Source organism: Engystomops pustulosus, chromosome 11, assembly GCF_040894005.1.
Source record: "Engystomops pustulosus chromosome 11, aEngPut4.maternal, whole genome shotgun sequence".
In the NCBI taxonomy this organism is placed as follows: domain Eukaryota; kingdom Metazoa; phylum Chordata; class Amphibia; order Anura; family Leptodactylidae; genus Engystomops; species Engystomops pustulosus.
The window spans coordinates 56,563,180-56,577,808 of NC_092421.1; the positions used below are offsets into that span (position 1 = coordinate 56,563,180).

A 14,629-nucleotide genomic window follows, 5' to 3' on the forward strand; every position below is an offset into this window, starting at 1 on the left:
TGGCTTGGGAGGGGTATTGCAGATGGTGATTGGCCCGACTTTCTGTTGACTGGTCGTGGAGGTGGGAGTAGAAAATAACGAGAGACCTCACCGAAAGAGGAGAAGATATTGATTGTTAAGGGGAATATTGACCATTCACTTTCATCTTTTACCTGCTGGAAACATATATATTGGTAGATTTTACCAAATTAGAAAACACATGGCTTTGTGTTTGGGATTAGACACTAAAACCTATGTGCTACTCGATGTATTGATCTCTGCTCCAACTTCGGTAATTATCAACTATACAAGCATAGGAAGAATCAGGCACACTCTCTCAGTATCCGAGTAAAGATTCTCTAGTTTATTATTCAGATTACAGCAGGACATTATTCTTGAGGAGGAGTAGCCTTCCCAGGCGCTAAACATGGTTTCATTGGCTGGAGTGACTTAATATGCATAAACGGAATGGAATGTTCGTAGAATAGATTCATTGATGGGCCCCTTCCCAGGTGCCTCCTGGTCTGAGATGTTCTCTCCTTCAAGGTCACTTCAGATGTCAACAAGACCGCTGGTCGTAAAACCAGATGTCATTTTGGATAGCTTCAACTACAGAGAGCGAGAGAGAACTGTCATATGCATAACATTTGTTCTTTTAAGGATGATACCACACTTGCCCATGAGCTATAAATGGTATTGAATACCAGTTCGATTAATGTGAATGAGGCAGAGAACCAATACTCTACTCAACATGGAAACACTTGTGGTTCTGTTTTTGGAAAATTTCAGCCATGTATTTCCAATACTGAAAACCCCCATGGTGTATGACTTGCACATAATTCATCTTACATTTGGAAGTATATGAAAAAAGGAAAATTAAGAAAATCAAGTAATAAAACAATTATGTTGGACAACAGAAATGGATGAAGTTTGAAGAACCTTAGTGGTGACTATAGTGATGACTTCTTTGGTATTCTTGGGGTCTCGCTGTGAGATGTGTGAGTGTATTTCAGCTTTATTCTCTCTTCTTTCCAATCATGGAAGCTCCAGATTGGGCTATTTTGCAGTTTCTAAATTGGGAGCACTGTGCCATGATATCGCAGTATAGCACTCCCGTAAGAATTGTATAGCTATAAAGTCTACCATCTGTCAGGGCCCCAGGTGCTTTTAGCTTCACCGCTGGTAGGACTGGCAGTTTTTATTTTTGGTGCAGATGGTAAACAGACAATTTTTTATTGTGGTTAATAAGGTTGTAGTTATAGAACCAGATTATTTTTCTCCGACGTACCTGCTCAAAGGCTCAAGTATATGGAAGCAGCTACTTGAGGAATTGGTACATACAGTATCTTTGTGAAGAAAATGCTAACAAAGCCTGAGATCTCCTATCCTGAAACATCTTGATGACTGAAGACCTTCCTTTTAAATTCTTGCCTATGGATTTTTGTTAGACCTGAAGTTTTTGGACCCTGTTGACAAATCCGTAGCAGGACTTTTGGCAATGAAGTTGGACTTATCTGGTTGAGTGATCATAATTCTTAATGCTTCAGCGCACATCCTCACAACCGTTCTTCTTCATCCATCAACAATTGGAGGTAGCACCATTAGCATTGTTTTTTGTTTTAGAGTTTGAAGAATTGTGCATGGTCACCATATAGAAAAAATTGTTGGATCTTGTGTGTGTGTTTTATGTAGAGGTTGACATCTAGGACCTATAAGGTAACCATTTGCCGTATTGTGGCGGTAACTACCATGCGCAACTCTACACCATGAAAGTTTGGTGCTAAGATTTCTATTCTAAACTGCCCTGGGATGATGGAAATATCTGATTCCTTTAATCTTGGAATGTTAATAAAACACTTAGTGTGATAGAAAATTCATTTTTCTGACAATATTCTGGGATTCTCACTCTGCAGATGTGCACAGTCCACCCCGACCCTCTCCTTACAGTTTAATACTTTGTGAAATTGTAAGCAGAAGTCCAATTTGGGTCCTTTAGTTAAGCACCTACTTAGACTTCATGTCTAAGAAAAGTAACAAAAGACTGCGCCGGTCACGAATGCTACATCCCACAGAGTGTAGCTTTAAAGACTTGGTGGAATTGTTTTTTAATCACCCTAAGAAGCTTCTGGGGACACTTTAAGACATGACCACTGAGACCAACTACAAAATAGCTACTTCTAGCAATATTCAGAAATGTGACCATATTAGACAGTGATAACAGTATGTGGTATAGTATTATAATCTCAATATCCAAATACTAAACGGCAAGCTAAAAGCTAGGCGGATTTCATTGTATGGAGACCATACCAAGCCATTCAATTAGTTAAGAAAATTATACAAAAATAAAACCAGAAGTAAAGGAAAATGTTCTTTATTTGTAGAACACCAACATATTCTGCTGTTCTGTAGGATAAGGGAAGTAATCATGATAATCAGAGCCCCTCCCGTTTTCTCCTAATAAAACCAATGGACCTGGATGAATTGTATTAGCCACAAAAGCCATTTTATTATATTACAAACCTATGTATAATGTGTAATAAATTAGGGCCAACACCTGCAAACACCCTTCAACTGGAGATCCTCAAAGCCCCAGTATATTTAACATTGAACCCCCTATGCTCCAACCCAGAGGCACCATCCATGGACGGATTCATGAATAGCAAAATGTTACTTTATTTAAAGGATGCCTTTAACGGATCTGTTTAAAAAAAAATTTTTTATTTAAACGATCCTCTCAAATAGCGGAAGGTCTGATGGAAGATGTAAAAAACGGATATGGCTCCAATTAGAAGCAATGGCGTTGAAGCCCACCGTGTTGACGTGCTTTTTCCTGCACTGCCGGGAAGTCAGTGGTAAGGGGAAAAGACGAGAGTTAAACATTTTTCACATTACCAATTATGAGAACTTGCGTGGCTACTGTGAAGTCTCTCATCCCACCAGTGATCCATTCCATTAATTTTAGCTCCAAAAGTAAGTCAACGGGGGCTTCTCTGCTTTTGTCACAAAATGGCCCACACTTGTCCCAAAGACCACCTCTTCATCTACATACCCCTCACTACTTATCTGCCTCTATTCCTGGATAACCCTGTCATCCTGGCCTTTGTTTGGACTGACTTGTGCAATGGGATGGAAGGAGTGTGATTCCAATTGTTTAGGAAATCAACCCCTTTAGTTGGCAAATGCAATCGAATAAAGCTACATTCCATGGATGTATGTGCTGAGGTTAAATGTGATCAGTTCGGGTCCTGCAGAAGGACATGAGAGGGTATGATAATCGGTTGGACTACATCATTGTTTAATGATTCTGGAATAAGAATTTCACATTTTTGCATTTTCTTTACTCCTTTTAGCCCTTCGTTGTTTCCGTGGAGAGTTTGACGTCCATGATGTGATTGAGGAGATGCAGGAAGAGCAGCAGTCTCTAACCTCTGCAGAGACTGTTTCTGTGTGTCAGCTCTTACTGGACCGCACATTGTTCTGGCAAATTCTATCCGTTGTTGTGATTAATATGGGTATGCAGCTGTCTGGAATCGATGCAGTAAGTCTCCCTTTTAACAAACTGTAAGTCAACCTTTGCAAAAACCCAATATAGCAAGTTTTTTTTTCTACTAACCACATACTACCATAATCTTTGACCCATGATTATAGTGACTCATGGTAGAGAGTCTTCTTTCTGACCAATTTCCACTCTACTGTACATGTGAACTTACGCTAACATTTTGGCTCGCTTAACCACCTTGGCTCACATAGGCTAAAAAGGTTCCAATATAGATAGTACTGGGTACTTTTTAGACTTTTTAATGTTGAAAAGCATGAGTGTGTCATGAATAAAAATTAGTATGATTAAGGCAATCCTACGCAGTGGAAAAAGCCAAATAGGGTATGTCCATAATGGATTTATATGTGGATGAGTTGTGGATATCTGCTCCTTCAAAATATTGCTGTTTACTTGCATTGTACTCAAAAACCAGAGTTGGACCATTACTAGTCATAAAACCCAGTGGCGTCCAGCTCCTGGCATGGCTTGTTTGTCGACACAAGACTTAAAAATAAAGACCAGTCTCGAATGTTCCAGGGGAAGCAGCCATAGTCACTACAATGGAAGTTAAACAGCAAAGCAAGTGGGTCAAGTTCGGTAATATAGGTGTGTGTTCCAAACCCAAGACCCTTATCTATCAGATGTTTATGGTAAATGAGGTTAGAAACCTCTCTAAAACACACAATTCTGTTTGTTCACAGATTTGGTTCTATACAAACTCTATATTTGAGAATGCCGGCATCCCGTTGGCTGAGATCCCATACACGACTGTTGGTACAGGTGCAATTGAGATAATTGCCGGTATGATTGGGGTAGGTATTCACTTTAATGGTGAGTTATCATATGGTGACTGTTGGACAGTTGGTACCTGTCACATAAGGAGTCGCCAGTTTCCAAGATGGTTCGTGGCCTTTTAGGGCTCTATTAAAGATTTTGCATTGGGATTTAGAGAGTTCTATCTCCTATGTTCAAACTATTCTACAAAAGCCGTAATGTACTGTGCCTCATATAGCAAAGCTCTTGTTGCTCCTCAGAGTATACATTTCTAAGAATTGTATTTAAGCAGTGCTGCTCAGAGTTTCTCCCCATGTTGCCTCTGTACAATCAGTGTAAAAATGAATTTATTATAGACATTAGCAGTCCCTTTTACAACGACCAAGCACAACGGAGAGGGGGAATGTGGGAGGTTGTTGGCGATTATCCTTCTCTATAAACGCCAAGAAAAATCGCCACCGTAAGAGCTGATTATTTCCATGTGGCCGTCTTGTCTCCTTTTGATCCTGTCCTCGACCTCCACCCCCCCCCAACCCTACATCAGCTTCTCTCATTCCGAACCATTTATAGTCTCCTTATCTGAGAGTTACCTCAGTGGAGATCAAATTTATATCCGACAAAGCGTTCCATATTTTTAACCCAGGGCTGGCCTGTGCTACATAACACTAAATTAGATTTTTGACAATTAGAGAGACTAATGTGAGCCATCGGCTCCCAGGAGCAAAATCTCACAGCACGGTCTTCCTTTAATAAACGCTTCTTGGTGTAGAATCTAGAATCCCCCCTCCCCCTACAACCTTTTTGCTTATTTACCCCTTTCTATCTTTCTCAAATCCCCCTCTTTACTCAGCTGTACTCTGACCCGCTAAATAGTCCTCGCCCCTGCCATCTACTATTGAGCAGTAATAAAAGTGCTTGAAGAGGTGCAGGAGGAATGGGTTTGCCGTAACCAGCTCACATTCACTCAGGCAGACTCATAGCTCTGGAAGTCTGATTGGTCCTGAGTGGAGACAGAAATGGCACCCGATGGACACTAGGAGATTGGTTATAAAATTACAAGCATTTGTTCTGCTGTCAATATTTTTTGCTGGTTTTGCTCAAAGCTTTTTTTTTTTTTTTTTTTTTTTTTCTTGCCTCTTGTTTTCCAGCAGGGAGAAGGAAAGTTGGAGCTAATGCAGCTCTGAAAAGATTCTTTGTTATCCAGATCTTTTTTATGCTCTTCAATATCCTTAGATCACTTTAGGCGACAAAACATAGGGTGCAATTTTTTTGGTCTAATTTTTGTTTTTGCAGCTTTTGTTTTTATAAATGGGATCTGTACTGAAATCTTTTTTAGGTATCTTGCGTTTTTGGTACAATATATTTTATTTTGGGGGATTTTGTTTTCGAAAAAATTCCTCACTAAATCATATCTCTTCTTGCAGTTGCCTCAATAAGGTTGCAGCTAATTTTATAGAGGCTTCTGGAAGACTCTAATCTAATCATGCTATGACAATTTTCTTGCCCGAAAAGCATCAGACACTTGAAGTGGCAGTACCCTTTGTCTGTTATTTTAAGATGTAACCAATAAAGGAAGTTTTTTTAATTTTTTTTTTTTTTTTTCTGGTGCTGGAACCATTTTTTCCTATCTTCATGTAAGAATCTATTCCGTATAAGGATCACTGATGTGTTGGTAGGCAAGCAGCAGTTAACACTGGGGGAAATGTCTTTTTTGGATACTACATTTTTGGCACAAGAAGAAACCCAATATGTCATCAATATGCCCTGATGGATGGATGGATATGGATAGGGATTGCCTTCATAGGGCGAGCTTTTAAATATATGATTTATCCCAATTAATGATTGGATACAAAATAGAAGAAACCTTTTTCCTTGTAGAGATCCATCCAGTATGGAAGCAATGCCCCATGGGAAAAAATTATAAAAAATGACTTTTCTCTAGAAGGATTAAATTTAATAATAATAATCTTTATTTCTATAGCGCCATCAAATTCCTTAGCGCTTTACAAATAATAATAAATTCCTTCTTTCGGGCTACCAAGGCTATTCTAATATGTACCGTATTTATAAGAATGACATAAAATAATTCCCAGGGATCATTGCTTCCCTTTTTACTGGATCTCCACAAGAGGAAAAAGTACCTTCCACGAAATAGTAATCCAATTGCAAAACATCATCACTGACCCCTCAAGTAATCATTTAGTATTTCTACCATTTATAAATTAGCATTTATTTTTTTGTATTTTCAGTGTTTTACAGTGGAGAAGTTGGGAAGACGGCCTCTTATCATTGGAGGATTTAGTTTTATGGGGTTCTGTTGTGCTGGAATTACTGTTGCGCTTGTATTTCAGGTGAGTAATGATGGGCTAATGGTAAGAAGGGGTCAACTTTTCTGAGAATTTTCTGTGAATCTTGCAAAGCCCCTTTGGTTCAGAGATTGGGATCCTTGCCCAACTAGTATTAGTAGTAGTCACAAAAAGTGAAGCAAAAGGGTCCCCTGATTGTGGCCACTGACCCTTCCAGTCCATTGGGGATTGCCAGTGAACTGATGCTTATTGTTATGCCGGAATCGGGGTAAATGCTTTTTTAACCCTTTCAGTACCGGTGGTCATTGGTGGTCTTTTTGGAGATGTATGGTCCAGAATTGTTGCAGAATGTCCATAGAAGTTATTATTTGGCCATTTCACCTGCAGTAGTGACCATTTTTAAAATCTTATATAAAATGTACCTGTTAAGAGGCTGAACACATGAATTAACCAATGTCTCTTCTGTCTTATTTCAGGCAAGGATAGCCTGGATGCGCTACGCAAGTGTTCTTTTTGTGGTTGGAATCATTGCTGGTTTCTGTATAGGACCAGGTAAGTGTTACCTATAAAACCACTTATCTCTTAGCCACTCCTCAGATGATCGTACTACACAAAGCCAAAACTTGTGTGTGTGTGTGTGTGTGTGTGTGTGTGTGTGTGTGTGTGTTATATATGACATCGACATGTAGTGCGGAGACAAACCAATCAGTAATAATAATCTATATTTCAATAGCACCATCATACCCCACAACACTTTATACAGATCTAGGGGGACATATACAAAGAAAAGAAGTTACAATGCATTACAGAGTAACAACATAATAAGATGAAACCAGGTGTGGCTTTCAAGTGTTTACAGGCTACGAGGATGAAGGGATGACGGCCCTTGTCCAAAGGTCCAGCCATTTCTTTTTAAGGATAAAAGAAAATAAAAAGTGCTGCATGAGCTGTTGCCAGACTCTAACTATGTGTATAGAATTTATAGCTTTGTGGGCATGAACCTCTACAATTACATCCAATGCTGAGGGATGACCTAGATAGGAGTAAACAGTGGGGGGTTGGTGAGTGAGTGATAAGGTTAGGCCTGCCTAAAGAGCTGGGTTAAAATTTTGCTACTTGGGCATTAGTCTGGGGTCGAGCATTGCAGAGATTTGGTGCAGTTTGGGAGAAGTCTTGGGGGCAGGTGAGAGAGGTTCTAGAAACTGGAAAACCCCTGGTTGGCCATTAATTGGGATTCGCCCCCTTTTGGCCGTGAATCCCAATTTGGACAGGCACCAGTGTTAGTAGCTATCGCTACAAAGGGAAGAATTGTGGTGCTACATAAATGAACACAATATTAACAATGTAATAATCATAGTAATTCATTCATACATGTATTTAAAGCCAAATATAAGCCACTTCTTATTTCCACTTTCATAAAGTAGATCCTTAAGGTAATTAACTTGGACATCAATAATCTCCGGCACAATTATAATGAAAGGGCAGCAGTCAACTTGACAATTTATTGATGGAGGTCGATGATCCAAAACAAAAAAAAAAAATTCTACACGTAATTGGGTCTTGTGGCAGAGCCGTGTGCACAGGATCTGTATGGAGGAGGCCCCTCGATTCCAAGGAGCACTGCTGCATTTACTCCATAGTGTGGCGCTGTATTATGGGGAGTAGTTTCCTGTAGAGGCAATGAGCATTAGTCAGATTTTATTATCAAGAAATGTGACTCACACGGAGGTAGTATAGGACCTATAGGAATCTAAACATTGAGCAATTGAGAGGTTTTACAGAATAATCTTGTAGCATGCAACATTTTAGTATCTCTGTTGAATTTGATTTACAACATCCAACGCGTTTTAAGCCTTCAATATTAGCAATTATTATTCTCAAATAAAAAGCAACTATTTATAAGGTTAAAAATGTTTTAAAAAATCCTCAAACCATTTTGAATTCCATACAAAATCCCTCAACTCCCTTCCATCTATCCAACAAGGAGTTAAAGTGATGTTAGCTGCTTTGCAGACTCTATCTTAAAATGATGGATGAAGACTGTGGTGGTTTATCCCATTGATATATTAACTGTGCCTCCAACAAATCTATAATTCATTTTCAGCTAAGAATTTATTCAGTGTAATTACATCTTTAATTAGGATTTTTATGGCTCATTGTTCATAAACAATGATGAATATGACTTTTAAAGCAACCAAGATTAGGGGAAAAAAATCTGCATGAACACCGCTCTCTATACTCCGTGTTCTGCATGATTTTATCTGCATTAAGAGTTCTATATATGGCATGGTGTGGAAATAATGAACTGGTGCCGAAACTTCCTTCTGAAGCACATTAAACTCATTACGCCAGCACCGGGCTGAGTGTAGACAATGTTCTATTAACGTTGGACTATAATCAGTCGGTGTTCCTGCAGTTGATTAGAATCTTAAGATTTGTAAGTGATGGAGGCTGGGGATGGAGATAGATATTTTAAGCTTGTTTGAACACAATGAAACCTAAAAGTACATTAAATTGGAGAAAAAAAACTCATAAAAACAAGGCTTCTTAAGATCTCATCATCTTGCTCGAAACTTTTTCTGACCCAAATAAACTCCATCCGAAGAAAAAATATTCCCACTTCTGCTATTATAACCTTTTTCTTTTCTTTCCTATTTATACATTCTATATTACTATATCTATAATGTAATTTATTGCCCATATTGCATTTGGGTAGTTGCTTGTTGGGTGAATCTCCCTTTGGTGACAAGCTTTATAGACTTGAGTCTATGGAACTGTATTTGTCTCCCATCACAACCAACAAATTTCTTAGACCATACCGAGACAAACTCCTATGAGAGTGACTAATAATAATCAGACGATTGTATTCCTGCCTCCATGACTGTATACTTATGGTTTATCAGCAAATGTAATGAATCTATATCGCAAGGAGCTGTTAGAGCTGCTATTTTTCCTTTTACATTTTATTTTTTAATTGTTTCTAATCTATAAAACAAAAAATGTAAAATGTTAAAAAACAATAATTGCGGAAGACTTTCAGACCCAGGTATGTTTTAGTATGTAACTTTTTATGGTTTATAATTTAAAACCAAAAAGTAATAGAACAGGACCTCATTATATGAATGATTATTTCCTTTGTCCAATCCGAATATCCAGTCTCGATTTAAGACCTGGACGACCTCCAGAGTGCAGCGTTCTTTATTGTATAGGTGAAAATTGGGCCACATTTACTAAAGTGTTTGCACCAGTTTTCTGTCTGACTTTGCAAAAGAAATAACATGCAAACTGCTTGCACGTGTATTTGTCTGCGCCAGTTTTGTGTCGCGGCTGCGCTGTGTCCAACAAGACAGAAAATATGTGCATCTAAAGGGGTCCTTACTGCTTAGTCAGTTTGCACCACATTTATTACTGACATGCTCCACAACACAGCAGCATGAACAAAGTGCACTACAAAAAAGTGCACACGTCCCGAGCAGTACAGGGGGCACAAGTTTTGATGAACCTGGCGCCCCCTGCACACTCCACGGGAAAACAAACACATGGACATGTGACTATTTTTTTTAAATTATGCAAATTAGCTCCTGTATGAATATGGCCAAGAGTGGACTTACGTCACCGGCTCTCTGGCAGCGGAGGGGAGGGCGGAGGCAGGCAGAAATGTGGAATGGAGGCATGATTAATTTTCAGATGACAGAGTTAAAAGGGTCTCCTGTGACGTAAAGAGGAGTCCCCGAGGTTCATTCACTTAATTTTAAGATGTTCTTCTTTTTGATTGTAATAGCTTAGTTTTTGAGAGAACTGGATTATGTTTCAGGAGGCACATTCCAGCATGTACTTCGTATTGAAGCACTGCATCCACGTGGTAGATTTCTGTTAATGTTTCTGCTGTCTAGGCATTCTGGGATTGATAGCAAACCAGGTGAGAAGAAAAAGCTGGAGAAATGTGAAAAAGAAGGTGGAATCTTTTTTATTATTATTATTATTGAGCAGATAAGGGGCTGCACTGCAAAAAGTATAAAAGTACGGAATGTGTTATTGAGTCTGGGATGGAGAGTTTATTTTTGACTATTTTTGAGATCTTGTTTCTTGAAGTTTTGGTCCATCTGCTTTTACTTTGCTTTAACAAGCCGTTTTTTTTCTTGAGAGGGCATCTTTTTGAGTGAATCTGAGTGATTTTTCGTAATATAGGAACTGTTTAAGATCTATTTTGGGGATATGTGATCACTACAAGATTAACTTTAAATACCCCTCATGATCAGCTGATCTTAGAAACTGCAGCACCGAGAGAGCACAGTCCTAAGAAATGGAAGCAAGAAACTACAAAGACTGTGTAATGGGGAGCATGATGTTAGTCCCCCACTGATCTTCTGTTGGTGACTCTTGTAAAGATTAATGTGTTAAGCATGTGTCCGTGTGGTCTCGTAAGAGACAAATCACCATACAGTTCCCAACCACGGTGTCTAGGGGGTGACATTTCTTCTAAGTCTCGGAAGTGGCCAGCCAACATGAAATATAATTGTGTGTAACTGGGAAGGAATACAAAGATTTTACAGCTACAGTTATACATTTTTATAATTTAAAATAATAATAATAAATAACTGCAAATGATATTTTTCTAAAGTGTGGTGAATGCATAAGCAGCTAATGAAATTCAAGTCAAATCAAAATGAAATTTAAAAATTACATATTTCATTTTTTCTCTTTTTCTTCTGCATAGATTTTACTAATCCCTTCAATATTAACTAGTTTTACATTCTGTTAGAAGACTAAAAGCTGAGGGTGCCTGCCCTCTCCTGGCCAAGAAACATGCCAGGGAAACTATAGTGTCTTATCACAAGGCTCTGTTAAGAAATGTTATCACAGGCATCTGCCTAACATCCTGATTTTAATGAATACATTTTTTGAAATTGTATATTCTGAGAATTTTTTTTTTCAATTATTAATGTAAAAACACAGGAATACAACTAAAGAAGAACGAATCATCAAAGAATCGATTTGTGGAAGCTTTGTGGAATTTTTTAAACAATGTGATTCAGGTCCAAATCTGTTCGATAAGTAGGGATGTTGCTACAGTTATCCTAGAAACCGGTTTATATATGATCAGAAATGATTTAGACTCGATTCAGTGGCTGAAAAGTGCCACAAATCTACGAACCAATGAATAGATTTGCACATTATATTTTTCCTGTGGTCAGTTTTGAATATATTTTTAATCCTACACAGCAATTACAAATTATTTTACTATGAAATGATCAAAGTTTACCGTAAAAAAAAAAACTTTGGGACATATGAGAAAGAGACCTTTCTTACTGAAAGTAAACATCTGTTAACTTCTTCCCACAACTCCAAATTAGGAATGGTATATTGGGCATGATGGATCTCAACATACCTGATCATCTGCTGTCTGAGGTGTCTGGTAGTACCCGATTCATGATTCCATATTTAAACAGAAGCGTTGAATGGAGAGGTCCTATATGAACTAGTGTCTGGTTAACGTGTAGGTGTAGTTACATGATCTGATTCAAAAGTATCTCTTACCTGGAGCCTGTTTTGGAAAATTGCCTCCTCTTGAAAGCCCAAGGCAACGAGTCCTTCCTCAGTTTCTCATGCCTCTGTGTGAATTTGAATTTGTGTTTTTCAGCTGGACTTCCATTCATAATAACCGGAGAACTTTTCATTCAATCTCATCGGCCCGCGGCCTACATTGTGGGAGGAACGCTCAACTGGCTGTCAAACTTTACAGTTGGTTTTGTGTTTCCATTTTTGCAGGTAATTCTATACTTGTAAGGTACTTACTGATATATTTTTTGTAAATATCTTCATTGTCCTACTACTGGGTCTACTACAATCTCTAGCAACCTACAATTGGGCAAATGGACCATTGGATTTTGATTGTCAATGTTTTCTGGCACTTAGTACGAGAATCCAAAGTTTACTACATACAATGTATAGTATCTATGCAAAATATTTTTTTTTTTTTATCCTGCGAGATTTTTTTCCCCAAATCTGACTTTTGGCATTAACCCCAAGGACTACCTCAAGTTTAACAGAAATATGGGTCTCACAGACCGTTTTATGCATTTTCTACGTAACATTTTTGTTTGTGAAATAAACCCTAAAACAATCCCACCCTTTCAGTAAGATGTGAACTAATGGCTCTGTCATTTCTTTGCAGATGTCGGCAGGAGCTTTCTCCTACTTGGTATTCTGTGGGGTCTGTCTATTTGTTGCTATTTACGTTTACTTTGTGATTCCTGAAACGAAGAATAAAACCTTTTTGGAAATAAGTGAAATGTTTTCCACTGGAGATTCCTTGTCTAAGCCAGTAATATCTGTAGATAATATGAAACTACAGAAACTTAATGGATATGGAGCATTGGAAAGCAGCTCTTTGGAATTCTCCCTGCCATGAGAATTACTAAAAAAGACTCTATGGAGAGGAAGACTCAAAGTCTGTGGTGGTGTGGGGCCCCTGACAGACTATATAGGATGGACTGGATTCGTGTTTCCAGTCCTGAGCCGCAGAACAACAGTGGACATCCATTTATCTCCGTACTTGTGTATAACAAGTGTTATCTCGGAAAACTATTTCTTAAATAAATCTTCTAATGACCTCCTGTGGTTATCCTGTTTATTTTCACTTTAATGTATCAACATCAGAAATGCAATCACTGAAAGATATCATTCGAAAAAAGGGTCCTGAATTTTGGAACAATGTCAGGACTAGTAGCAGAGGTCACAAAGTAGCACAAAAGGTAAAGCAAAAGTAAACATCCCCTACAAAGTCTTATGACCCCCCCCCCCCCCAAAAAAAAACATCCTACTCATATCAGTCCCTTGCCATTAATTCTTAATACTTCCCAGTCCCCATGGGCTCTGCACTTCCTTGAGTATCTACGAGGTCCCATAATAGGTCATGTCCCCACTGCACAAACCATAAAATTGACCTTTCAAAGTGAAGCCATAAGTTTGATCTCTACCTATATCTAGGTTAACAGATCATGGATGTTGGAGTAGTTCATGGTTTTTGGTCAATGCTTCGCATTGTATGTATGTTCGCATTGATGTAGCCGGTTGAACACCTTAAAATTAAAGCTAAATGACCTGACATTGGTCATAGGTACAACTCCAAATAGAAAATAGATCTTTTATTTTTGGTTTGAGGAAACTATAATTTAACTGTTTGGACATAATGAACATTACATTTGGAGGAAAAAGGGAGGGAGGGACTGGGGCACTTCACAAAATAGATGCATCAACAGGAAAGAACAGTATGTGGCAAAACTGAAGACAAGCTCTGAAGACATGGAAGGCAGGAAGTTAAGGCTTTGGTGCAAATGGGTTTTCCAAATGGACAATTACCCGGAGCTACTGCCAAACTGGTTACAAAGTGGCTTAAAGATAACAAAGACAATTAGGGGAATTTAATATGGCTTATCAGCCCAATTTTGACAAATGCCAACAATTTGGTCCCTCCACCTCATTCATCATAGCTGTAAGCAAAAGAAAATTAATCTATTATGGTGTAGAAGCCAATAGCTTGTTGGAAACTCCAAAGTCTCTTCTATGACACAAGTAATAAATCGCCATAAATGTTTTGGAGTAGGCATCACAAAGCCTTGATCTGAATCCTATTATTTATGGGCAAAGCTGGTGCGGGCAAGGTGGCTACAAACATGACTCAGTTCTGTCAGGAGGAATGGGACAAAATTCTTACCAACTATTATTTGAAACTTGTGGAAGGATATCCAAAATGTTTGACCCTAGTCATAAAGTATAGGGGCAATGGTACCAAATGTTAATGAAATGAAAACGTTTGACTTGGATTTGGAAAATCTGAATAACTGTGGTAGTTATAATTACCTAAAAGGACAAAAGGTCTATTCTGACTTCATGGCATGTGACCAACATAAATAGACACATATCCATGTGAGAAAAACATGGGACTTTCTGGTTTCTACTATAAGTAAGGTGCTTGCCAGCATTCTCTTGTGTGCTGTAATCTGTCCTTCACTGGGCACTGCAGTTTAAA

General features: G+C 38.4%; 1 protein-coding gene across 2 annotated transcripts in view; it reads left to right on the top strand.

The window, feature by feature from the left end:
* LOC140105884 (solute carrier family 2, facilitated glucose transporter member 9-like) overlaps positions 1–13,210 on the top strand; it is a 29,385-nt gene extending 16,175 nt beyond the window's left edge. For both annotated transcript variants that reach the window (XM_072130008.1, XM_072130009.1), the window contains exons 7-12: positions 3,330–3,517; positions 4,219–4,329; positions 6,541–6,642; positions 7,074–7,149; positions 12,239–12,366; positions 12,773–13,210. In XM_072130008.1, coding sequence (XP_071986109.1) covers positions 3,330–3,517; positions 4,219–4,329; positions 6,541–6,642; positions 7,074–7,149; positions 12,239–12,366; positions 12,773–13,009 — 842 coding nt within the window. In that variant the 3' untranslated portion in view covers positions 13,010–13,210. The remainder of the gene's footprint in view (positions 1–3,329; positions 3,518–4,218; positions 4,330–6,540; positions 6,643–7,073; positions 7,150–12,238; positions 12,367–12,772) is intronic.
* The last annotated feature ends 1,419 nt before the right edge of the window (positions 13,211–14,629 follow it).